This window comes from Mus musculus, chromosome 3 (assembly GCF_000001635.26).
Source record: "Mus musculus strain C57BL/6J chromosome 3, GRCm38.p6 C57BL/6J".
Classification (NCBI taxonomy): Eukaryota; Metazoa; Chordata; class Mammalia; order Rodentia; family Muridae; genus Mus; species Mus musculus.
This window is the reverse complement of record NC_000069.6, coordinates 146465905-146490969: the sequence shown is the minus strand read 5'-3', so window position 1 is coordinate 146490969 and position 25065 is coordinate 146465905. Positions and strand designations below refer to the sequence as shown.

Genomic DNA, 25065 nt, shown 5'->3' with positions numbered 1-25065 from the left:
ATGGGATCTGATGCCCTCTTCTGGTGTGTCTGAAGGCAGCTACAGTGTACTCATATAAGTAAAATAAAGTAATATTTAAAAAGAAAAAACAAACCTCCATTTCTGGCTTCTAAGGGTCTGGGGAAGAGGCCACAGAAGATGGAGAAGGAAGCACCTGAAGCAGCCCAAGGTCTCCGCAGGCCAAGGAGAGGGCGAGAAAGACTAGGCCGTCAAGCAAAGTTAAAGGAGCAGAAGAAACTCAGGCAGTTAAAAGGGAGGCTGCAGGAAAGGGCCTCCTGGCCACAAACAGAAAAGAAGTCTGGCAAAAATAAGGCGTCCTTGCACTCGATAGTTCATTCCTTTTTAAACATCTGGATTTCCTGCTATAGCAGCCTTTGCCACCTAAAACTAGAATGAAGTGTTATCCTGGAACCTGTCGTACACTAGTAAACTTCTGTTAGAAAGGGGGGGAGCGGCCGGGAGTGGTGGCACATACCTTTAATCCCAGCACTTGGGAGGCAGAGGCAGGCAGATTTCTGAGTTCGAGGCCAGCCTGGTCTTCAGAGTGAGTTCCAGGACAGCCAGGGCTACACAGAGAAACCCTGTCTTGAAAAAAGAAAGAAAGAAAGAAAGAAAGAAAGAAAGAAAGAAAGGAAGGAAGGAAGGAAGGAAGGAAGGAAGGAAGGAAGGAAGGAAGGAAGGAAAGAAAGAAAGAAAGAAAGAAAGAAAGAAAGAAAGAAAGAAAGAAAGAAAGAAAGAAAGAAAGAAAGAAAGGAAGGAAGAAAGAAAGAGAAAAGAAAAGAAGGGGGGAGGGAGAAAGAAATACTTTTAATGAATTCCAGACGAAGAGGAGTGTCATTTATCAAGGGTGGTGTGTAAGCTGTGAACAACGGGTTATCATTGTTTCAACGGAAACAAATGTCAAGCAGTCAATTTAACAAATTCTCATTTTGTCATTTGTTTATATGAATTAATACATTCTATAGTTTAGTTGTGTTTAATTTAAAATTCTATAGGAAGTAAATTGATTCTTTTTCTATAGAAAAATTTTAATTGATGCTTTTCTTATTCAGTTGGTGGAACTTCATGTTTTTTATGTCCCTGAAGGATCGTGGAACTATAAATTAAATACTATTTCAATAGAAGTTATTAACAACTTTATTTCTGCTGGATTTATAAGGCAAGTATTTTGTGGTCATGAAACAAGTTTTCTAAAACAGAGAAATATGTTTTGTGAAAATTAAAAATCTTGTAAGTGAGAAGTATCCTGTCCATATGATGTATCCATTCCTACGTCAATAAATGCTGCTAATAAGCAGCACTGTGTAAGGCCAGTGATATGGATCAGGGGTAGAGTGATAAATGAGGTCACAGGTGTAAATTGCTACCACAACAAATAAATAAACCTCGTATCTTAAACATTGCTAAAGAACAGATGTCACATGGCCATAATATTGCTACTGCTTAAAAAGCAATGTATGATCCCTCTTTATTATAAAGATTAAACATGAAAATAATTAACAGAAATTACCTAAAATTCAACACCACTTGAACTGTAAGCAGTAGTTAAAACAATATATTGACAATGATTTATAATGGTTTAAAAGAATAAAAACTTAGTTATGTGTGGGTTTTCACATTCAGACAGACATGACACTATGTAATCTGGCTGCCTGTTTTCCCCTTGACTATATCTCTCCTTCTGAACTTCCCCGTCACCTTCCCCAGTCGCACTGATGACTTTTCTGTTGGAGAACAAATTATATACGGGCATTATCTACAGTTCTGAGCTGCTGAGCTTGCTCAACAACTGAAAGTCCTTAGCACACAAACCTAGCTACCTGAGCTCAGTTCCACGTAAAGGTGGAAGGGGAGAACCGACCCCACAACGTTGTCTTCTGGTCTCTGTGCACAAAGTTTTGTTTTAATCATAAACTTGGATATAGATTTGCAAAACAGACATTTCCTTTTCAGTACAAAAGATACTTATAACCTGCATTCATTTGTACAATTTTAAAAGACATATTGTTAATCATTTGTTTTGAAAAGTACCTACTGGAAATGATCAAAGTTCTAGGCTGTGTAGAAACATAAGATGTTAAACTATATTTAATACATTAAATTAGTATTTACATTTGTGTTAGGTGACTAAAGCTATTAGTCTAGACTAAAGCTATATCATTAATATGTTTCAAATCTATTTAAAACAATGTCATGGTATTTCAGAGTATCTCCTCAGCTTACCTTACAAGCTCTGAGGGAGCGTCTTGGGGAGTTTCTTGGTGTAGATGCTGTTGCAGAAAAATTTTTGTTTCTGAAATGCATTGGAAATAATTTAGCTGTGGTAAGTTTTCTTGCTTTTTTTTCCCCTTCTAAGTAAAGTCTATATTATCAAATTACATTTCTTAAGTGCTTATCAAGTCAGTTCCTTGACCTACTATGAGATAATTTAGAACAAATTCTAAAATGTTTGTAATATTTTATTTTCAAAAAATATTTATTAACATTTTACTGCATATAGAGATAAATATGCAATTTGTCCTTAAAGTGTTTTTGGTGTGGTTGTGAAGGTAAATTATATAATATGAATAAATTGAACATCATATTTTATATAATGAAGAAAGTAAGATTTTTTTAGCAGCAGAAGAAGGTAGGTAGGGGACGTTGAGGAAGAAATGTTACTCAAGCTTGAATCATAAAAGATAATATTTGATCTTGAAAAGAATGAAGGGTCAGAAGAGATTTCTGAGCAGAGAAAATGATCAGAGGAATAGAAAATTCGGCAACCAAGAAAGAATGAACAATTATATTTTGTTATGTTAACTGTGTCAAAAAGTGGGGAGGGCAGAGTTGAGAACCAATTATAAAGTACATTTTTAAAGATCTTGAATGCTAGAATACTTCATTTTTTTCTGAAGCCTTGCAGGTTTTGAGCAAAAGAATAGCATAATTAGATCCTTTAATGAAAATTACTTTTCTCCATTGAGAAATGGAAGACATTATGGGCACAAATTCCAGCCAGTTATACCATCTGAGAAAGTTACAGAATTCTTGATGCCTCTACTTCCCTGTCTATAAAGTACAGATGATGGTCATGTCCACCTAATGAAAGGTGAAGATTAACTGAGCTCGTTTATTACCACACATAGAATAGTAACACACACACACACACACACACACACACACACACACACACACACACACCAATTCCCATGCAAATGATTACCATAATTATTATTAGAAGACATAAAATTTCAGTTAAGTTTGGTTCAGTGAATAGAAATAGGATTGGATTGTACATTCTCTGTGATCCAGCCATAGTTGCTTTTATTGATATGCTGTATGTCTTCCATAGAACAGCACAGAAAAAAATAATTGAAAAATATTATCAACAATTTAATTTTTTTCTTATGTATCAACTCTAGGTAAAGGAAAAGCAAGAATCAGAACTGAAACTCAAATCATTTGCTCCTCCATATGTATGTACTATGATGTTAAACTCACACTAATTTTAAAATTTAAAGTTGATTTTGTTGGTTTTGACCTTTTAAAAAAATTTCCTATGTTTTAGGCTCTTCAACCAGAATTATATTTGCTTCCTGTAATAGATCACTTAGGAAATGTTTATTCAGCATCAACAGTTACTTTAGATGAACAGGAGAGTATTAATGATACTACGGAGATTAATGGAACAATCTACAGACCAGATAGTGTATCTTTGTCAAAGGATGAACCTGGAAATCCAAGTTTGTTGGAAAATACATGGAGAGACTTTACAAATCAGGAAGAAGGTGATTTCAACTAAAATGGGAGAGGCAAGAGTTTCTTATAGATAATAAATTGGAGCAACCAAGCCTATTTGCAAATTTTGGGCAAACTTACCTTACAAATTACAGGCAAGGAAAGCTTCAACTCAAGAGGGGCTTTAAAATGGACAAGTGGGGGAAACACAATAAAATACTTTGTTAAAAATGAATTAAGAGCTAGGGAGGCAGTTCAGGGTGTAATGTGTTAGACTTGCAAACATAAGGACCTACATTCAGGCCACAGAACCTGGGTAAAACAACAAACAAACAAGCTGAGCATGATGGTGCGCAGTTGGACCCCAGCATTCGGGAGTCAGAGACAGGGAGGTCCTTGCGATTGTCTAGCCTACCTAGGCTGGCCTACTTGCTGAGCTCCAATCCAGGGAGCTATCTCAAAAGCACAATGGTCAGAACTGGAACGATGATTCAGAGATGTGTTTACTGTTCTTACTTAGCACCTGAGTTTGGTTTCCACCATCCACATCAGGCTGCTCTCAATCTCCAATCCAGGAGATGTGCTGCCCTCTTCTGGTCTCCATAGACACCTGTACCTGTCTATAACCCCACACAGGCACACACGGAGGTAGATGGCACTTGAAGAAGGACACTTAAGATTGACTTCTGGTCTCCACATGCACATGTGTACACACACCCATACACACGGGTGCACCTACATATACACATGTACACAAAGTGGCAAATAACCAAAATATTTTCATTAAAGTAAGTTTACAGAAACAGAACTATATAGAAAAATGTCAGTTGAACATTTTCATCATATTTCATAGGCAAATAAGGTATGCAAGGGCAAAATTGGTATAGTATATGTAAGTGAAATATATCTCCCCAAAACTAATGACAGTATCCATTACAGCTGCAGGGTATTGCTTTGTAATTATATTTCTTATCATCTCAATTTATTCTACACCAGATGATATTTCAAACTTATTGTTTTTGACTTTTCTATGCCTCCTATAGCTCCCAAATAAAGACATGGTGACCCTATATTTATTACAAGATCCTTATACTATTGCTGGCCAGATACTGAGCTATTCTGTCTAATCTACCCAGCCACGTGCCCCATTACTTGCCATCTTAGTCCTGTCTTGGTTGCTTCTGCTCCATCAGTATCCTTATGACCACTTCCCTTGGTGACCTGCTTATGACCAGTGATCATGTTGAAGCTTCTCTCTCTCTCTCTCTCTCTCTCTCTCTCTCTCTCTCTCTCTCTCTCTCTCTCTCTCTCCTTTTCTCATTCTCCCTCTCCTCCATCCCCCTGCCTTTGTGGTGCCTACTTGAGACCCTCTCTGGGATTTGAAGTTCCAAATTGGCTGGCCAGCCCTTTATTAACCAATCAGAGGTAATGGAAAACATTTTTTATTCAACATTGAGATGGAGATGCTTGATAATGTAGATGTCTGGACTGCAATCAGATCTCTGGATACTGCAATCTGCATCTGAGTACACAGTGCACAAAACCATTCCCCAACAAATGCCTTTAATATTCTCTGCATTAATATTTAGTATCAGATGATACCACTGAGATAGATACTTTATCTTGGCATGTACATGTCATTCATGGTAATTCCCTTAAAAACTAAAGAGAGGCCGGGCGTGGTGGCACATGCCTTTAATCCCAGCACTTGGGAGGCAGAGGCAGGCGCATTTCTGAGTTCAAGGCCAGCCTGGTCTACAAAGTGAGTTCCAGGACAGCCAGGGCTATACAGAGAAACCCTGTCTCAAAAAAAAAAAAAAAAAAAAAACTAAAGAGAAAAAATTAAAAACATTCACAGAAAATCCAGTATTTCTGAATGGTAAAAGGTGGAGTACCCAATACAGGTGCAATTGCTCATGAAAGTAAGTTGTGTAAGATTTCACAGTCTACATAAAACTGCACAGACTTTTAAAAACTTGGTGGGAATGTTAAATTACACAAATTCCTCACAAATGTGGTTATTTTACATTTCTTTCTATGTGTGTGTGGAGCTGAGAGAACAACTTGTAAGAGTGGGTTCTCTCTCCACAGTGCTGGTTCCGGGGGTTTAAACTCAAGTCTCAGATATGATGAGTGCCTTTACCTGCTGACCCTTCTTGCCAACACACATGCGGTTCTCAAACTGGATTATGTTGGGGCCATGGGCTACAAATAATGACGAAAGGACCACTGAAGTCAGAAATAAACCAAAAGCAACTTTATTCACTGCAGGAAAATGCTTCTAACCAGCTAGGGTCCCTGTCAGGCCCGGGGGTGCTGACAACAGGACCTTGAGAGGGCAGGAGCAGTCTCCTGAAGCAGAAGCCCACAAGCAGATGTTCAGGGCACAGTAAAGAAGGAATTGAAAAACTAAGAGTTAGTTCTTGAGCCCAGGATGTGGCAAATAGCAGGATGTTGCTATAGGCTCAAGGCTATTCTAAAGGTAGGGGTCTTATCTCAGCCTTTATTTATGGGGCTCACACAGGCCACTGAAAAGAATGTAGGGCTTGAGGGCATGCAGTAAGATGGACAGCAGACCAATGCCTAGAAGTACTCTGAGCTCTTCAGGTTAATTTTTGGTGCTTTTCTAAAAACAAATAAAAAATTCCTGTAATTCAAATGAGGTGTTAAGGAGCTAGTGATATGGCTCAGCAGCTAAGAGCACTGACTGCTCTTCCAGAGGTCCTGAGTTCAATTCCCAGCAACCACATGGTGGCTCACAACCATATGTAATGGGATCTCATGCCCTCTCCTGGTGGGTCTGAAGACAGCTACAGCGGACTCACATACATAAAATAAATACATCTTTAAAAAAACAAAACACAAAAACAAACAAATGAGGTGTTAATGTATGCTAGTTCTTTAAAGTTCCAGAAACTAAAGTATGTATTAAGAATAAATGATTCTACTATTCAGAAGTAACTTGTCAAATTTGTGAGGATATCTATAGATATATAAATATCTCACAAATCTTATTGATATTATGATTTGAGTGTGAAACATTTCTGTAAGGACCATGTTTTAAAGATTATTGTCCCCAACTGCTGTTGCTGTTTTTAAGAAGTCTGTGGAGCCTCTGGGCCAGGGATGGGAGGTGGAATGTGATAGCTTGAATGTGGATGTCTTCCACAGATACATGTGTGAGCACCTGCTCCCCAGCTTGTGGCATTGTTTTAGGAAATTGTGGAAGCTTGGATGTGAGGCCTAGCAGACAGACATGAGACCTTCTGTGTGTCAGGGCTTGATGTTCGTATTTCGCCTTCACTTCTACCACAAGCTCTTGGCTTCTTGGTCATTTCCATGTAACAAGCAACTGCCACCTGCTCTTGCCCCAAGAGCCACAAGCCTCTCTAACCATGAGCACCTCCCTGTCTTCCCAATCATGGAGTATGTTATCTTGATATTTCTTCATTTAGAAGTTTTTGTCAATAAACTGGCTTGAGTAATAGCCATCCACAGTTCTATGCTTAGCCAAAGATATTTTTGAAAAATTTCAAGCTGAATTATTTTGAGTCATTGATTTTATTTGGATGAATCATTGTAATATAGCTATTTATTGTCATAGCAAGGAATTTTCATTTGTATTTCATTTCGTCCAACAAGAAGGAGTTTATAATTTTTTATTGTTTAGGTTAGTATACAAAGGAATTTCTTGAAAATATTCTGTTAGTCTATTTTGTATAGAAGAAAATATCTGAAAAGGTTTCTTTGCTTCTGATTGACCCCATTCATCTCCTTCTGAATGGAAACCATCTTCATTAGAAGAGCATGGCTGGTGAGAACGTGTAAGTGTGTGTGTGACAGGGGAGTAAAGGAAGAGAGGGAGAGGTGGAGTCTGTGCTCCGAGATCCAAGTACCCCACGCTCTGAAACTTAAAATGCCGACATGAGTGCCTGCAGAACGCTTCCTTCATTCAATCATGATCTGGATGGCATTTTCAGGATTTAGTTAGCAGGGTAAATCTAGTCAGGCATGTTTTACCATTATAGTATGAGGAGAGAGGGTGAACATGTACCATGAGTTTGTGTTTCTCGAGAGGGAGCTAAGGATCTTTACGAACTCTATGTACAGAGTTCAGTGGACAGTGGAAGCCACCTGGAGTATTTAATAAGAGTGACAGGATTGAATTTCAGTCCTAGAAACACAATTGAGGCAACAATAAGAACAATAGACTTGGGTACTCCAGGCCTGATCTAGGAAATGACAGTTGGGATTGAAATCAGATCTTGATTTCAGGGATCAGGATTTCTAAGTCTTGGGAAGTATGCTTCACCACTGCAGCACTTTAAAGAGGAAATAAATGGGCAATGCCAGGACTTGAGCTGTGTTTTATTAAAGCCCGTGTTTATAGCACTGAACGAGAGGCATATTGAATTTTCACTGTTGATTTAAAACTAGTATACACATTATTAGTACTCTAAACCTTCACATGCCATTTCTTTGCTTAAATTTCTCTTAACTTTGTCACAAACAACTCAAAGTACAAATCTTAGTTTCAAAGTTACTCCCTTTCTGTGAATCTGTATATTTTCACAAAACATTATTATTTTTCAAGAGTAAATATAGAAATAGGTCTCTTGTCATGAAGATGCACAGATACTATGCTGCTATGCGTCTTGCTTTGTATTGATGGTAGGAATGACCAGAATCTTGTATTCCTACCAGAAAGGACCCACAGGTCTTCTACGTTTGATTATTTCTTCGCTTGGTGACTGAGGGTAGGTGAGCAGATTGGGGTTTTACTATTACTTTTAAGCAGCTGTTATGTCTAATGTTAATTAATTTAATATTAATGAGATCATTTTAAAAATTTCTGTTTGCTTGACATTGCCTATGTCAACTGGAAAATAAGTGGTAGATAAATTAAAATAAAAATCACAGCTTCAAGTTGAAAAGAAGTTTTTGTTTATATGTATTTGTGTTTTGCCTGCATGTACATGTTCCACATTCATGCAGCATCTAAGGAGGCCAGAAGAGGTCACTAAAGAATCCTTTATTCATACAACTAATATATTGTAAATCTTATTCTGGAAAATACGAATTTGTATTTGCAAAGTTCATGAGATGAGGTTATAATATATACATATGAAAACAGTGCTTGGGCTGAAGAGACGGCTCAGCAGTTAAGAGCACTGACTGCTCTTCCAGAGGTTCTGAGTTCAATTCCCAGCAACCACATGGTGGCTCACAGCCATCTGCAATGGGATCTCATGGTGTGTCTGAAGACAGCATCTATGTACTCATATAAGTAAAATAAATAAAATCTTTTTTAAAAAAGAAAAGAAAACAATGCTTTACTACTTTTCCAATATTTGAATTTTATTTGCCATTGCATGAATATAAACATCAGCTGAGGAAAGCCAACCTACACAAAATCACTTTGGAAATTCCAAGTTGCTGGGATCATTGGAAGAATCAAACGATTATTTTGGGAACCTAAAAAGGTAACTAGTACAAATGTTGATTCTATCTATTCTACTCTGGAGTGTAAGTAAAAGGATGTATTTCTATAATGATTTATATAATGATTACAGTCTTTTCAAATTAAGCAACAATTGTATAAGCAAGAGAATTACATTCACTAAAGATTAATATTTCTAATAATTTTCAATCGTGGTAGATCCATAGTAATATCTTATTTTACTATTCATATTAAATGTAGTTTATATTGATCATTAATGTGTTTGAAAGAAAACATAGCTCAGCATAACTTATATGTATATATGTGTGTGTGCGTGTATATATATATATATATGAGTGTATTCCTATGATGACCAAGGTGATCCTAAACTCCTGGGCTCAAGCAGTCCTCTGCTTTAGCCAGGAAAAATCTTAGGACTATTGATACAGCCACCCTCTAGCTTTGAGATTAATTTTAAACAATTTTAGTTATATTTGTGTTTTTATAACATCAAAACAATCATTAATATATGAATAGTAGATACTAATACTCACGAATCAAGTTTTAATATGTCTTTCAAATTTGTTATTCTCTTTTAAGTCCATTTCTTTGGAAAAATGATGATGAGGAGGAGGATGAGGAGAAGGATAACGCAGCTCTCAGCAGAAGGCAGGCCACACTGGTATGGTGACAATTTTACTTCAATGTACCATTGCAACATGAGAGATTACAACTGAGCTCCAGATTAAATATTTAAGTGTTTATTTATACTGCCATAAATATTTTCTTGTAATATCAGTATTACCACTGGTGATTCGATTTTTGTTTCTGCTTTTGTGAAGAGATAATATGCCCAAATGAGTGGGATGGACATGTTACCTACAGCAGCTTCTAGATCGTTGTCTTAAGTGTTCTCACTGTTCCTAAGGTACTATCATCTAATTGTCAGCTTTAGTAGCTATTTTGTAACTTAATATGCTGGTGGATGTATTTCATTACTTCTGCTCTTTAGAAGAGATTTCTTGAGTGTGTTGACAAGGTATATAATAGTTGATTGTTATCACCGGTTCTCAGTTACTAGCAGTGTGGCTTTGGATGCTGTTTCATGTGACTAGCAAAAGTCTAAAGAAGCTAATGGATACTATATCACCAGTTTATTCTGAAGAACTAATAAGACGTGGAGAGAATTTTGTGAATATACACAGTATGAACTTAGGACATTATTAAGATTCTAGAAATACTACATTTAGTATAGCTAACTGTCTTAGTTAGGGTTTTACTGCTGTGAACAGACACCATGACTAAGGCAATTCTTATAAGGACAATATTTAATTGGGGCTGGCTTACAGGTTTAGAGGTTCAGTCCATTATCATCAAGGTGCGAGCATGACAGCATCCAGGCAGGCATGGTGCAGGAGGAGCTGAGAATTCTACATCTTCATCTGAAGGCTGCTAGCAGAATACTGACTTCCAGGCAGCTAGGATGAGGGTCTTAAGCCCATGCCCACAGTGACACACCTATTCCAATAAGGCCACACCTTCTGATAGTGCCACTCCCTGGGCCAAGCATATACAAAGTATCTATTAGCAGGCACTATTTTAAGCATTTTGCACATATTAATTTAATTCCCATTTCTTCTGCAAACAATAATGAAACCTTAAGAGGTAGATATGATTATAAATCTTGATTGTTGACTTAATTTGGATTAAAATGTGCCTAGGAATTAGTAAGGAACATTTCTGGGTGTGTTTGTGAGCGTGTTTCCAGAGAGATAAGTGGATAAGATCCAACCTAAAGGAAGGTACCACATTCCAGCATGCTGGGGGCCTGTATGGAACACAAGGGAAGAAAGAGGGAAGTCTACTTGGTAGATATTCTTGTTCTGGTACCGGCCGGCCACTATGAAGCAAATAGTTTGCTGGGCCATACAGTCATGCTGCATGTTGCTACCTCATCATAGGAACACTAGTACTATAGAAAGCCAGCTATGGCCTGAGATCTCTAAAACTAGAGCTGCAGCCAATCTTCCAGAGATGATCAAATACAGGTCTTCTCAGTGGCTGAGGGGTTTCTGCTAACTTGACTCAGTGAAACTCTTATCTTGGCAATTCGCCCTTTGAAAGCCCTTTCCTCAGTCTTTCAGAAACTGTGTCTGGCCACCATCCATCTCTGTCCCCTTTACTTCCAGTTCCTGCTGAGGTTTGGTCTATTGCTGGTGCTGTAATACGAATTCTACAGCAGAAGGTCTAGGCCTACAAGTGACTCCTCCTGTTTATAAGCTTTTGTTGTGCAGACCTTGCTCCTTGATTTACAACTATTGACTAAATAAAATTGGCTACCGCCAATTATTGGAGGGACTAGAAGTAGGTGGTTTTAGAGTGACCTGGTTGGAGGAGGAGGAGGAGGAAGAGTGAGAGGGGGTAGGGAGCATCGAGGAGGGAAGAAGAAGCATGAGCACATGGCCAAGAGAAACAGCAAGTATCTGGGGTACACCACTGAGGAGGTAACCAGGCCTACAGTTAGAGGAGTAGGTCAGGGGACCCCCCAGTAATTGTCAAAGCAAATAAAATAACCTGAGTTAATAAGTCTGAGTCTTATTTATTTGTAAGCTAGTTGGGGATAAGCTTAAATTGCTTATACTACAAGTCCCTTGGTTTTGGACCCTCTCATTCAAATCTTTTTGCTCTTGATGTAGTCTTGCCCCTCCAAAATGCACCATATTGACATTTCTAAGCTGTGTATAGTGTTATCTAATATAAAGTGCATCAGGCTCTGCTCAAAGGTGCATTGGTGCCTACACTATGAGTTACTCTTACAATTGCAGGGTTCTGTGATTTTATTCTCTCTGTGTGTATATATATTACCTGCCTTCCATTTGTGGTATTTAGAAAGATGTATGTAGAAATTCTAATTTCTATTACCTTGGAGAAATCTGGTTCTATAACTTACTCCAGAAACAAGACTTGATTAATTTAAAGGTAGTAACTAACTAGTAAATTAGAAAATTAAAAACCTAGCATAATTGAAAGCAATTTAAGATCTATAAAAATAATGAGAAAAATATCAACATGGCAAGGCTTGGATTAACAAGAACAGGTAAAAATAGGAAAATTGAGACAAGAGCTGGCAAGATGGTCGAGCAGGTTTAGGTGGTTGCTGTCAGGCCTGCTGACCCCAGGACCCGCTTGCTGGAAGAAGGGAACAGTTCTGCAAGTTGTCCTCTGCCTACAGGCATAGATCACACACAACACCAAGTATAATAGACACAGGCCTAGATCACATACAACACCAAGTATAAATAGACACAGGCATAGATCACACACAACACCAATGGCCCTACAGGCATAGATCACACACAACACCAATGGCCCTACAGGCATAGATCACACACAACACCAATGGCCCTACAGGCCTAGATCACACACAACACCAAGTATAATAGACACAGGCATAGATCACACACAACACCAAGTATAAATAGACACAGGCATAGATCACACACAACACCAAGTATAAATAGACACAGGCCTAGATCACACACAACACCAAGTATAAATAGACACAGGCCAGATCACACACAACACCAAGTATAAATAGACACAGGCCTAGATCACACACAACACCAAGTATAAATAGACACAGGCCTAGATCACACACAACACCAAGTATAAATAGACACAGGCCTAGATCACACACAACACCAAGTATAAATAGACACAGGCATAGATCACACACAACACCAATGGCCCTACAGGCATAGATCACACACAACACCAATGGCCCTACAGGCATAGATCACACACAACACCAATGGCCCTACAGGCCTAGATCACACACAACACCAAGTATAAATAGACACAGGCCTAGATCACACACAACACCAAGTATAATAGACACAGGCATAGATCACACACAACACCAAGTATAAATAGACACAGGCATAGATCACACACAACACCAAGTATAATAGACACAGGCCTAGATCACACACAACACCAAGTATAAATAGACACAGGCCTAGATCACACACAACACCAAGTATAAATAGACACAGGCATAGATCACACACAACACCAATGGCCCTACAGGCATAGATCACACACAACACCAATGGCCCTACAGGCATAGATCACACACAACACCAATGGCCCTACAGGCCTAGATCACACACAACACCAAGTATAAATAGACACAGGCCTAGATCACACACAACACCAAGTATAATAGACACAGGCATAGATCACACACAACACCAAGTATAAATAGACACAGGCATAGATCACACACAACACCAAGTATAAATAGATACAGGCCAGATCACACACAACACCAAGTATAAATAGACACAGGCCTAGATCACACACAACACCAAGTATAAATAGACACAGGCCTAGATCACACACAACACCAAGTATAAATAGACACAGGCCTAGATCACACACAAGTACAGGCATAGATCACACACAACACCAAGTATAAATAGACACAGGCCTAGATCACACACAACACCAAGTATAAATAGACACAGGCCTAGATCACACACAACACCAAGTATAAATAGACACAGGCATAGATCACACACAACACCAAGTATAAATAGACACAGGCATAGATCACACACAACACCAAGTATAAATAGACACAGGCCTAGATCACACACAACACCAAGTATAAATAGACACAGGCCTAGATCACACACAACACCAAGTATAAATAGACACAGGCATAGATCACACACAACACCAATGGCCCTACAGGCATAGATCACACACAACACCAATGGCCCTACAGGCATAGATCACACACAACACCAATGGCCCTACAGGCCTAGATCACACACAACACCAAGTATAAATAGACACAGGCATAGATCACACACAACACCAATGGCCCTACAGGCATAGATCACACACAACACCAAGTATAAATAGACACAGGCATAGATCACACACAACACCAATGGCCCTACAGGCATAGATCACACACAACACCAAGTATAAATAGACACAGGCATAGATCACACACAACACCAAGTATAAATAGAAAACAAGGGGGAGGGGTAGGCGGAAGAAAAAGATGAAGAAGAAATATAAACAGTGCATGTAGAGCATATAAGAATAAGATACAAAACAATATACTAACATTTTGAAAATGCAATAGACTCATCAATTTTTCTTGGCTCGGGGTGAAAAACAGCAGTATCCATCTTAAAACTTTAAGAAGCTATTATATTGAGCCACTAACATTAGAACTCTTGAAAAGAAATCACATTTGGAAGAAAGATAATGAAATTTTAAAGCTTTTGTTTATACTGTCTTCATAACATGTCCAAGTATTAGTGAAATGGGAGGTGAGACATAAGAAATAATCTATAGAGACAAATGTTAACTTGGGAGTTCATCACTCTCTAATAAAAAGGACATTGCTGACATGCATTAGCAAACATTTGTGGACAAAAGAATGCTTGCCCCTGTCCGGTTCTGTTCACTCTCACGCTTGCTTACAGGTGTGTGACAAGGAGTGCACTGCCCTGCCAGATCTGATTGATTTCCCTTCATTTCCTTCTCAGCGGGTTTCTTCAAGATTAACTGATACCTCTTTATTAAAAATTGAGAGTAAGTATTTGTGAGACCATGAATATAGATATCTCTGTGTGAGGCAAAGTCAACTGTGTTAATAAGGAATTATTGTTTAATGGCCAAAAAGTTTCAGCTCATGAGTACTTTTTAAAGTTATGGAGATGGATGGTGGGAATGGTTATACAACATTGTAACTTAATGCCACTTAATTGTACATTGAAAATAGCTGGCCAGGCATGGTGGCGCACGCCTTTAATCCCAGCACTCGGGAGGCAGAGGCAGGCGGGTTTCTGTGTTTGAGGCCAGCCTGGTCTACAAAATGAGTTCCAGGACAGCCAGGGCTATACGGAGAAACCCTGTCTCAAAAAACCAAAAAAAAAAAAAAAAAAAAAGAAAAAGAAAAAGAAAATAGCTAAATGGTAAATTTTGATATACATATTTTACTATAACAGAAAGCTACATTATATTAATTTTTGTTACAGTATTATATTAATATTTGCTAGTTACTAATATTATTTTATTCTCAAACATGTATTTTCCATTGGAGATATAAGTATGATAACTTTGGGCCCAAAATAAATAAACTAAAAATTTCAAGAATAACTTAAACTTGACTACCTAGTTTTACACATATATGTAAATGCAGAAGAAATATGCTGTTTTATAAATCCATGCAAATCAAAATGTCTCCTCCATGTTCTCCATGGTGGTAAGAGCAGAAAGAAAAACATGGTTTGAGTATATTTTATTCTTGCTGTTTACACACTTTAAGGTTTTAGCTCTGTCTTTTGGAATATGAAACATCTTTTAGCTTTTCAGAATTGATAACTGGGTTATAATCTCTCTAGGAGAGAAGATTATTGAACAAATGAAACAAGTAAAGGAAGAACGAAAATATCTGGAAAATATTAGAGAAGAACTAATAAAAAAAGTTGATAAGCTATTTGAACAAAATAAATCGAAACGATATCATGGTAAAGTTTATTACCCAGATTTTATAGCTATAAATAAAACTAATCCTAAGTTCTACAAGTTGATACAGCATAAACTAGAATTACAATTAATATTTAAGATTTCACTTGTTATAGTTTAAGTATTACATGGTTGCAATTTGCTCAGTATAGAAAACACAGTCATTCAACTTGTTTCCTACAGACCGTAAATCATGGACTTTAGGAGCCTTCTTTGAGTCTTTGAGCTGCCATGGGTACTTTACTTTGGGATATAGGTGCCTCCCTGCTTTACTGATATGAATGAAGGAAGGAATATAGGAGGAAAAAATAATTTTCTTGCAATATAATGAGAAGGAATCTGGTTAGGGCTAGTAAAAATGAATGGAAATGTAAGCCAAGGTGAAGAAAGTATGATTATAAAAGTATCTTTTATTTGCCTGACGTAATCGTCATCTCAGAGGCTTACTGCCTGTCTGCTAACCTAAGTCTAGTCCTGGAAGCTTCTGGCCTCCTTATAATTATCTAGGCCTAGAATGTTTTCAGCCTCTGAGACTTACAGATGAATAAGCTCACCCTTTCTAGCTCTTTCTGAATTCTGACTCGCTAGTCACCTCAGCCGTTCCGGTTCAAAACTCCTCTCCATGCTGACTCATTCAAACTGGCTTCTCACTGAATTGCTCTGGTTAGCCTCATACTAACTTTAGCAATATGTTCTAATCTTCTGGCTCATTCTCTTTACCTGTACCTAGCTTGTTCTCTCTTCAACCTCTCTCTGTAAAACTCCCCTTGTAAAAACTGCCTCTGAATTCTACAAACTCAACTGCTTCCCAGTTCACTGACTTAATCTAATTGACTACATCTTAGAGATCTGCATGCTCCTGTCTCTTGAGTACTGGGATTAAAGGTGTGTACCACCATGTCTGGACCTAAGCTTGTTCTATACCAGGCTCACTTTGAACTCAGAGATCTGCTTACTTCTGTCTCCTGGGATAAAGACATGTCTATATTCCAGCCAGATCACACAGACCTAGATGGTCTTTGAATGTGACCTCTTGCCAGAAAAGCCATGTTCTAAATTTAAATTCCTCTACAGATAATGGTTTGAGAAATATTAGATGATTTGAGAGGCCTTCATTTTGGGTTGAATTTGAGGATTATAAAGAAAAGGCCATATGTGGGATTAATTTATTTTAGAATTTTTAATATAGCAAAATGCTAAATAGCACAAAAAGTAGCTTGAAAGCCATGGTTCATTTCATAAGCTCAGATGAACATGTTTAAGAATATTAAATCATTACCATAGAAGCAGCAGCAGTGACTCAGCCTTGAGTAATGTTGGAAGAATCTAATGAGCACTGGAGTAGATGTCACAGGGACTAGATCCCAACACTTACTTAGGCCAAGTTTTCCTTTTTTCTTGGACTTATTACTCTTTCCATATATAAAATAGAAATTATTGGTCACTACTTCAAAAGTAATGTACACAAGAGGAGGGGGAAGAGATCCTGCTATGTGCTGACTATTATTTTAGGTACTAAGAGTGCAGTATGCTTCCAAATGGTAGGAGACTGATAACGAGATTATCAGCTAGTGATCCACATTTTTAAACTAATTTAAAAGATCACAGTTGGGGCTGGAAAGTTGCTTAGTGGTAAGAGAACCAGCTGCTTGCTCTTCCAGACGATCTAGGTTCAGTTCTCAACAGCCATACAGTAGCTAGCAGTCACCTGAAACTCCAGTTCCAGGGCATCCAATACCTCTGGCCTCTGTGGGGCAGATGTGCATACAGGCAACAACAACAACATTTAAAAATATTGGCCTTTAGCTAGGGTTCCTAAGAAGGTATTTCTTAACAAATACCCAAATCAGATTAATGAGGCAGACAAGTAAAGAGACAGCAGTGTGCATAAGAGAAACCATACTCATCAGATGAAGAGGAGAACCTTGTGGTATTCACGGATGAAACAAGGCCATGGTACCTGGAGCATAAAGTGGAAGGTAGAAAACAAACAAAGAAAACAGAAAACAACTTCAAAAAATTTTATTCTAAGTAAGGTAGAAGCTGTTGGAGAATCTTAAGCTAGGTATTTACATAGTTTTAAAAACATTTCAGCACCAAGTGCTGTGACACACACCTTTAATCCCAGCACTTGGGAGGCAGAGGAAGGCAGATCTTTGAAATCACAGCCATTCTGATCTACACAAGTTCCAGAACAGCCAGGACTACATGGGGGGGGGGTTGGTTTGCAGAGAGAGAGAGAGAGAGAGAGAGAGAGAGAGAGAGAGAGAGGAGAGAGAGGAGAGAGAGAGAGAAAGAAAACTATTATGTTTTTAAGTCCCAGCCCTGTAAAACTATTTGTTTTTAAATGAAGATGCTAATTACCACTGAGTGGAGTAATGGTTACAGGGTCAAAGGGACCACTGAGAAGATAATGCAGCTTTCAGAAAGATGCCAGTACTGTGAGCTGCTGAGTGGAGAGCAGGGCGTGGAGAGACAGCTAAGCATTGGCCTGAAGGTTCGCAGCTATGCGGCTGCCTGTCCTCAAACCATCTTAAATGTAGAATTTTTCATTACGTTTCAGTTCTATGATAATCTCAAAGAAATAAACACAGGCAGGCAGTTGGGTGGCCAAGCAGACTGTGTTTAGACTTCCCTTAGTGCTGAAATAATTTACTTTTCTCAGCAAAGGGCCTTGGGGTGGAGAAATTGCCTGCATTAATTACCTTTTTCATTACTGTAACACAATACCTGATAGAAGCAACCTGAAAGGGAAGAAGCCTTTCTGAAGAATGAGAATTTTGCCTCATGTTTAAGGAGGTAAATTCCATTCCAGTGTAGAAGGCATGTGGAGATAACATCAGATGGCTGGAAACAGAGGAGGATGCTGGGGTCCTGCTGGCTTTCTCTCCTCCTAACCATGGTATTCCACCACTCACATTCAGGATAAGTCTTCCATCCTCAGTTAATCTTCGTTGGACACCCTCAAAGATACATGCAGAGGTGTGCCCCAGGTATTCCAAATCCAGTACGTACTATGCTATAGAACATAAGGGAACTGTTTATAGAGTAATTTTGATAAATTGTGAATGTGAGTCATCTGATTCCACAAAACAATTTGATATGGTGGTTGAATCAATGAAACAGCCTTAGAATGTATCATATCTTCCAAAAATAAAATAAATATATATTGATATGCATGCTATTTTTAATTTTTTAAGTTTTTATTTATGTGAATGCATATACAACTATGTGAATATATGTGGGTACCTGCAAGACTAGAAAATGACATCAGATCCCCAGGAACTAGAATTAGAGGTAGTTATGAATTTTCTGATATGGGAGCTGGGAACTGAATTTAGGTCCTTTGAGCTTTCTCTACGGTGATCTCAGTACTTTTTAATAAAGACTTTTCAGACACTGTTTAAAGACAAACCTAGTTATGGTCCATAGATGTATCATTACTTTAGTCTGTTTTTAAGTGGCTTGGTTATATAGCTGTAAAGAGACACCATGAACAGGCCAACTTACAAAATAAAGCATTTCCCTAGGGGCTTGCTTACACCTTCAGAAGATTATTAGTCCATCATGTTGGAAAACATGGCAACAGGCAAGCAGACGTGTTGCTAGTGCAGTAACTAAGAGCTTGCATTTGACCCACAAGTAGAAGACGAGAGAATAAGCCTGGCGTAGACTGTTGAAACCTCAAGCTCACCCTCAGTAACATACGATCTCCAACAAAACCACACCTCCTAATCCTCAAAGAATTCCACCAACTTCATACCAAGCACTCAGATCACCACATTCCATTCCCTGGCCTCAAATAGTCATAACACAATACAAAATGAACTTAATGTAACTTCAAAAATCTCTATAATATTTTAGTCTTTGTGTGTGTATATATGTGTTTTTAAAACAGTATTTAAAAGCCCAATTTCTTCTGAGAATCAAGGCAATCTAAGTGCTTTTAAAATAAAAAAGCAAATGACATACTTCCAATATACAATGACACAGAATATATGCTATGTGTGTGGTGGTGACAGGGGTGTTGATAATCTGGGAGAGGTGAGGAATGAAACTTGGGACAGTGTCATCTTTGCAGACACTGGGTCATAGCCTTCCAGAGACTGACCTCATGGTTTACTTTTCTTGCACATTTAAAATAGTAGAGTTTATGACCTTTGACCTTTACAATAAGGATGAATTCTATTGACTGATAAACAGAACTCAGGGCTGGGCCCCAGAGGAAGGGTCTGTGTTAAGCGTAAGAATAGATTCTGTTGGTGAAGTATTTATATTTAGTACATGGTGCCTCTTTCATATGGATGTGTTCTATTCATTGCAGGACTAGGACCTAAATAATACTCAGGCTATTGGGGGGATCCAGGTGGAGGCTGACTCCTAATAGAACAGCAAAGAATCACCAGGTTGATTATCACTTATCACTCTGGTATTCCAGGTGACTAGGTGTCATTCATTTTCCTACTGTTGAAGGAAATTGTCCCATGTGATTGACAATCCTGGTTTCTCCAATGCTTATTCTAAGCTGTGCACCCTACATCCATTACTAAACCACTTTCTTAATCCAAATTCCTAAAGTCAGCATTCTTCCAACAGGCAACATGCTAAGGTCTGTCACAGCAATACCCTAGTACCAACTTCTGTCTTAATTGCTTTTATATTGCTGTTAAGAGGCACCATGACCAAACCAGACAGTGGTAGCACATGCCTTTAATCCCAGCACTTGGGAGGCAGAGGCAGGTGGATTTCTGAGTTCGAGGCCAGCCTGGTCTACAGAGTGAGTTCCAGGACAGCCAGGGCTATACAGAGAAACCCTGTCTTCAAAAACCAAAAAAAAAAAAAAGGGGGGGGGGAGAGAGACACTATGACCAAGGCAACTTGGGGGGGGGGGAGACAGACAGACAGACAGACTATGACCAAGGCAACTTATAACAAAAAACATTTCATTGATGGCTTGCTTATAGTTTCAAAGGGTTAGACCCTGATCATGATGGTAGGAGACATGGCAGCAGGCAGGGAGGCATGGCACTTGGGGCATGATGTCAGCTGAGAGCTTACATCTGATACACAAGCAGGAGGTAAAGAGAAACCCCTGTCTCCAGAGATACATCTGCCAACAAGGCCACACCTCCTAATCCTTCTCAATGAGTTCTACTAACTTTGTGCCAAGCATTCAAATCTTTGAGCCTATAGGGGTCCTTCTCATTCAAACCAGCACACCAGTCATGATATTCAGCAAATGTTTCTCTCAGCTCTAAAATATTGAGTAAGTCCATAAGAGATAGAAAAAAGGAGAGAAGAAAAATGCTTTTAATTGGTTGCTTCTTGCTTCTTGCTTTTTGTTTTTTTTTTTTTTTTTGTTGTTGTTGTTAAACTCTAGGTCCTTCTTACCTTAGAAGTTTAATCCTTTAACAGTAACAACTATAACTTTTGTAATTTGTGTTTTGTTTGTAGCCTCTGACAGCTGGAAGAAAAAATACCTTGACACCAAGAAAGTCACAGCATCATTGGAGGAAGTTTTAACAAAACTTCGAGAAGATTTGGAACTTTACTATAAAAAACTGCTCATGCAGCTTGAAGCCAGGGAGATCAAGATGCGACCAAGGAATTTGGCAAATATCTCAGATTCTAAGGTACTGTGTAAACTGTGCCCTCTTCCACGAGAAAAGTCCTATCCAGGAAGTAGGTTCGTATGTTTTTAAAATAGGAGAGAAACCTGGCCCAAAGTTATGAAATATAGAAATCTTTCCTTTACCTTGGTGGAGGTCAACTAAGCAGAACTCTGAATCAGTAACAATGCTCTGGCTGCAGGAATGCTCTGGCTGACTTAGGCAAATTACCATTACAAAGAGATAAATACCTGACAACTAGAGTAAAGTGTGGAGCCCACTGTAGTCCTGTGATGAGAGGGCTTTAAGCACCCACAGAACTTAGAATATTCTAAAGAACTTTTTAAATTATATGTAATTTTGATCAAATCATTTTTTGAGATAGTCTTGACTCTTACACCACAGACAAGATTATCTTTTATTGTATAATTCTACCACATAATTTAATAGGCAAAAAATAAAGGAATAAACCCAGGAACCACTTAACACTTTGCTTTTTATTAGACTGATCTCGCATACCCAAAAGAGTTAAAAATCTGTTAATTATGATAATGACGTCATTGTAGACATGATGAAATAGTGAATGTTTACGATTTTAGGTAAATTTAATATAAAAAACCTAGCTAGGCTAAAATATTTACTTGCCATATTAGTTGATACTATTTTAGCATACTTAATACTTTTTCTTACAGCTTTATTGGTTCAACATGAGAATCTGGTTCACAAGAGAAGTTTAAAATGTTTTGTTTGTTTTGTTTTTTGAGACAGTTTTTCTTGTGTAACCTTGGCTGTCCTAGAACTCACTCTGTAGACTAGACTGGCATTGAATTTAAAGATCTGCCTGCCTCTGCCTCCCAAGTATTAAAGGCATGCACCACCACAGCCCTTCATGGAAGTTTAAATCTCTTAAATAACTTTAGTAAAGAGCATGGTCCTATTTTATATTTTCTTATATAAAGCAGTTTAATATATATGTGTGCACACACACACACACACACACATATTTAAATAGTCCTAATCTGATTCAGCTAATAAAATACTATGTTAATTTTTAGGTGTTTGCTAACAATCTTCGTAAGTTAATAGTGTTAATGATGTTAAGTTGATGTCCATTTTACAAATAGCAATCATGTTTAATGAGACAGGAGCTTACTGTGTACCCAGCCTGGCCTTAAACTTGAGATTCTCCTGCCTCAGCTTCCTAAACACTGAGATTACAACTATGCATCATGATGCCAGCCTCATTTTTTAAAAATAATAAATGACTAGCGTAGAACAGAGAGGAAGTAATCCCTAATGCACAGGATTGCAACAGAAAGACTCATCCAAAACAATGTTTGTCTTCTGAAATAGATTTTAATGACCTCGTCATAGTTTATGTTCATAAGGCTATTTATACTAAATATACAAATATACTAAATAAATAATTTTATGTCCCACACAGAATTATCTTATAATCCAGATTACTGAAGTACAGCACGCAATTGACCAACTTAAGAGAAAATTGGATACTGATAAAATGAAACTCATATTAGAAGTTAAGGTAATCTCTATTTTTCCTATTCAGATTATAACGTTCATCTTGAAATAAAGTGTTTGGCATTTTAACCTTGAATGCTATAAGGGAGCCAGGACCAACTCTTCTTAAGCTGTTTCTTTAGCATTAATTAGATGACAACAAACAAAATGCATGGAGAAAACTAAGTACAATAAAAAGATGCATGTTGTAACAGGCAAAGGCAAAAGTTTACTCAAAGTAATTAAAGGTTAAAGGACCAAGTGAGTCAGTACAATATGAAAAGAAGATAAAAACATTTTAAAAATCGTTTCTACAGTTGTGTAGCACGCACAAGGTCCTGAGTTTCAGACGTTTATAAATGTGACGAACCTATGGATAAGCCCCTAACTCCCTCTCTTTCTTCCCGTTTCTTGGGTAATCGTTTTCTTGTTATTTTCATACACGCGAAACATGGCCTTCTACTGGATGCTAGATTTCCTTCAGAGCAGAGAGCGCCTTGGTATGAGCCTCATTTCCCCAGGAGGCACTTTTGTATACTAGGTGTTTAGTAGGTGATCAGGAGCATTCTTAACTCATGCCTTTGTCGTGGTTTTTACATGTGTGTGCGTGTGCTGGGTTTGTTTGTTTCAGCCTTGAGGTTCTTGCAGTCCATTGTGCATGATAGACAACCACTTCTCTGCTGAGATTTTAAAAAACAAACTCTTTTGTTGAACAGGAGAATATATATTCTTTCATTAAAGCATATATATATACATATATATATATATATGCTTTAATTGGATACTGATAAAATATGTTATAAATAAATAAAGCCGGGCATGGTGGTGCACACCTTTAATCCCAGCACTTGGGAGGCAGAGGCAGAGGCAGGTGGATTTCTGAGTTCGAGGCCAGCATGGTCTACAGAGTGAGTTCCAGGACAGCCAGGGCTACACAGAGAAACCCTGTCTCGTAAAACCAAAAAAAAAAACAAAAAAACAAAAAAACAAAAAAACCCAAAAAACCAAAACCAAAACCAAAGGATATATATAGAACTGGAAAGCTGACCCCAGAAATTCTCCACTCATTATTTTTCCAGAATAGCTTCATGGTACAGAATTATCACTTTCTAGAATAGAGATGTTATATACCTCACTATTGAATATGATTGGCACTGCTACCTAAGGATATTAATTAAGGACTTCAAATGTAGCTTGTGTGACTAAGGACCTACATTTTGAATTTGATTTATTGTTTGTTAATTTAAATTTACAATGGTCTACCACTTTGGACAGCTTACAAATGTGACTTATGACTTGAGCATAAATAATAATTTGGTTTTAAAAACACAAAGAAAGTAAAGTTTTGGGCTTATGGATTAGGAGAAAAAAAATCCCATATTTAACCATAATGCCTAAAGGATATACAACCAATACTAAGTGTTTATTGATTCCTGAATGAACTACGTAAAACATTCCCACCAATGCTAATCAGAAATAAAGGGCAGAAAAGCAAGCCTGGGCCTTTTGCAAGCATACTTAATTCAAGGTAACAGAGAATAAGGAGTGCTTCTAAAGGCTTAATGGTGTACCTTAACAAAATTTGTTTAAAAATACAGCATGTGACACGATAAACCCAGGGAAGCCTGAGTTCTTTATTGTTAACACAAATTATGTGGAAGAGTTCATAGCTGCTCCAGCCTTGTGCTTTACACTGTGAGCAAAGTACTCAAGTTTCCTTAATTATGAAATGAGAACACCAAAGATTTAAGACCCTTTGAAGCATTTTGGGCACAAAGTATATCCTATCATGCTTCTTAATTACCTGTCCTTTCCTGAAGCGTCTTGTGTCCAGGGTCTTGTTAGCGTCTGTTGCTATACATTGAGATTTCTGAAGTTAAAGTAAAAAGTAAGGTTCCTTTTACTCTATGTTTTAAGACCTTTCAACTGCCCTTTATATACACATAAAGGACATTATCTCATGTACGTCTAGTGAGCTAGGTGTGCCTGTTAAACAGGAGGTATAATATATTAACTTATTGTAGAAATCTAATAAGCATGAAGGCGTGAAAGGCAAATGAGGACTGTTCCAACACTGAGGTGGTTTCAGGAGGATAAGATGAAGTTCACTTTCTAAAGCTACCTCTTTCTACAGATGAGAAAACAAGCAGTTTCAGATTTACAGACATTAAAAGCTGATCTGACACAGAAGAAAATGGGTGCACCTTTCCGACCTCCGATGTGTAT

The 25065-nt window shown here is 37.9% G+C and overlaps 1 protein-coding gene across 4 annotated transcripts in view; it reads left to right on the top strand.

Moving 5' to 3' along the window:
• Nucleotides 1–25065, top strand: part of Spata1 (spermatogenesis associated 1) — a 42592-nt gene that overhangs the window by 8824 nt on the left and 8703 nt on the right. For 3 of the 4 annotated variants that reach the window (NM_001316756.2, NM_027617.3, XM_006502090.4), the window contains exons 3-13: nt 1053–1159; nt 2206–2323; nt 3405–3458; nt 3551–3770; nt 9110–9203; nt 9761–9842; nt 14668–14776; nt 15589–15714; nt 21167–21345; nt 22766–22864; nt 24974–25061. In NM_001316756.2, the coding sequence (NP_001303685.1) occupies nt 1053–1159; nt 2206–2323; nt 3405–3458; nt 3551–3770; nt 9110–9203; nt 9761–9842; nt 14668–14776; nt 15589–15714; nt 21167–21345; nt 22766–22864; nt 24974–25061 (1276 nt within the window). The remainder of the gene's footprint in view (nt 1–1052; nt 1160–2205; nt 2324–3404; nt 3459–3550; nt 3771–9109; nt 9204–9760; nt 9843–14667; nt 14777–15588; nt 15715–21166; nt 21346–22765; nt 22865–24973; nt 25062–25065) is intronic. The other variant, NM_001370604.1, reaches the window with a different exon arrangement.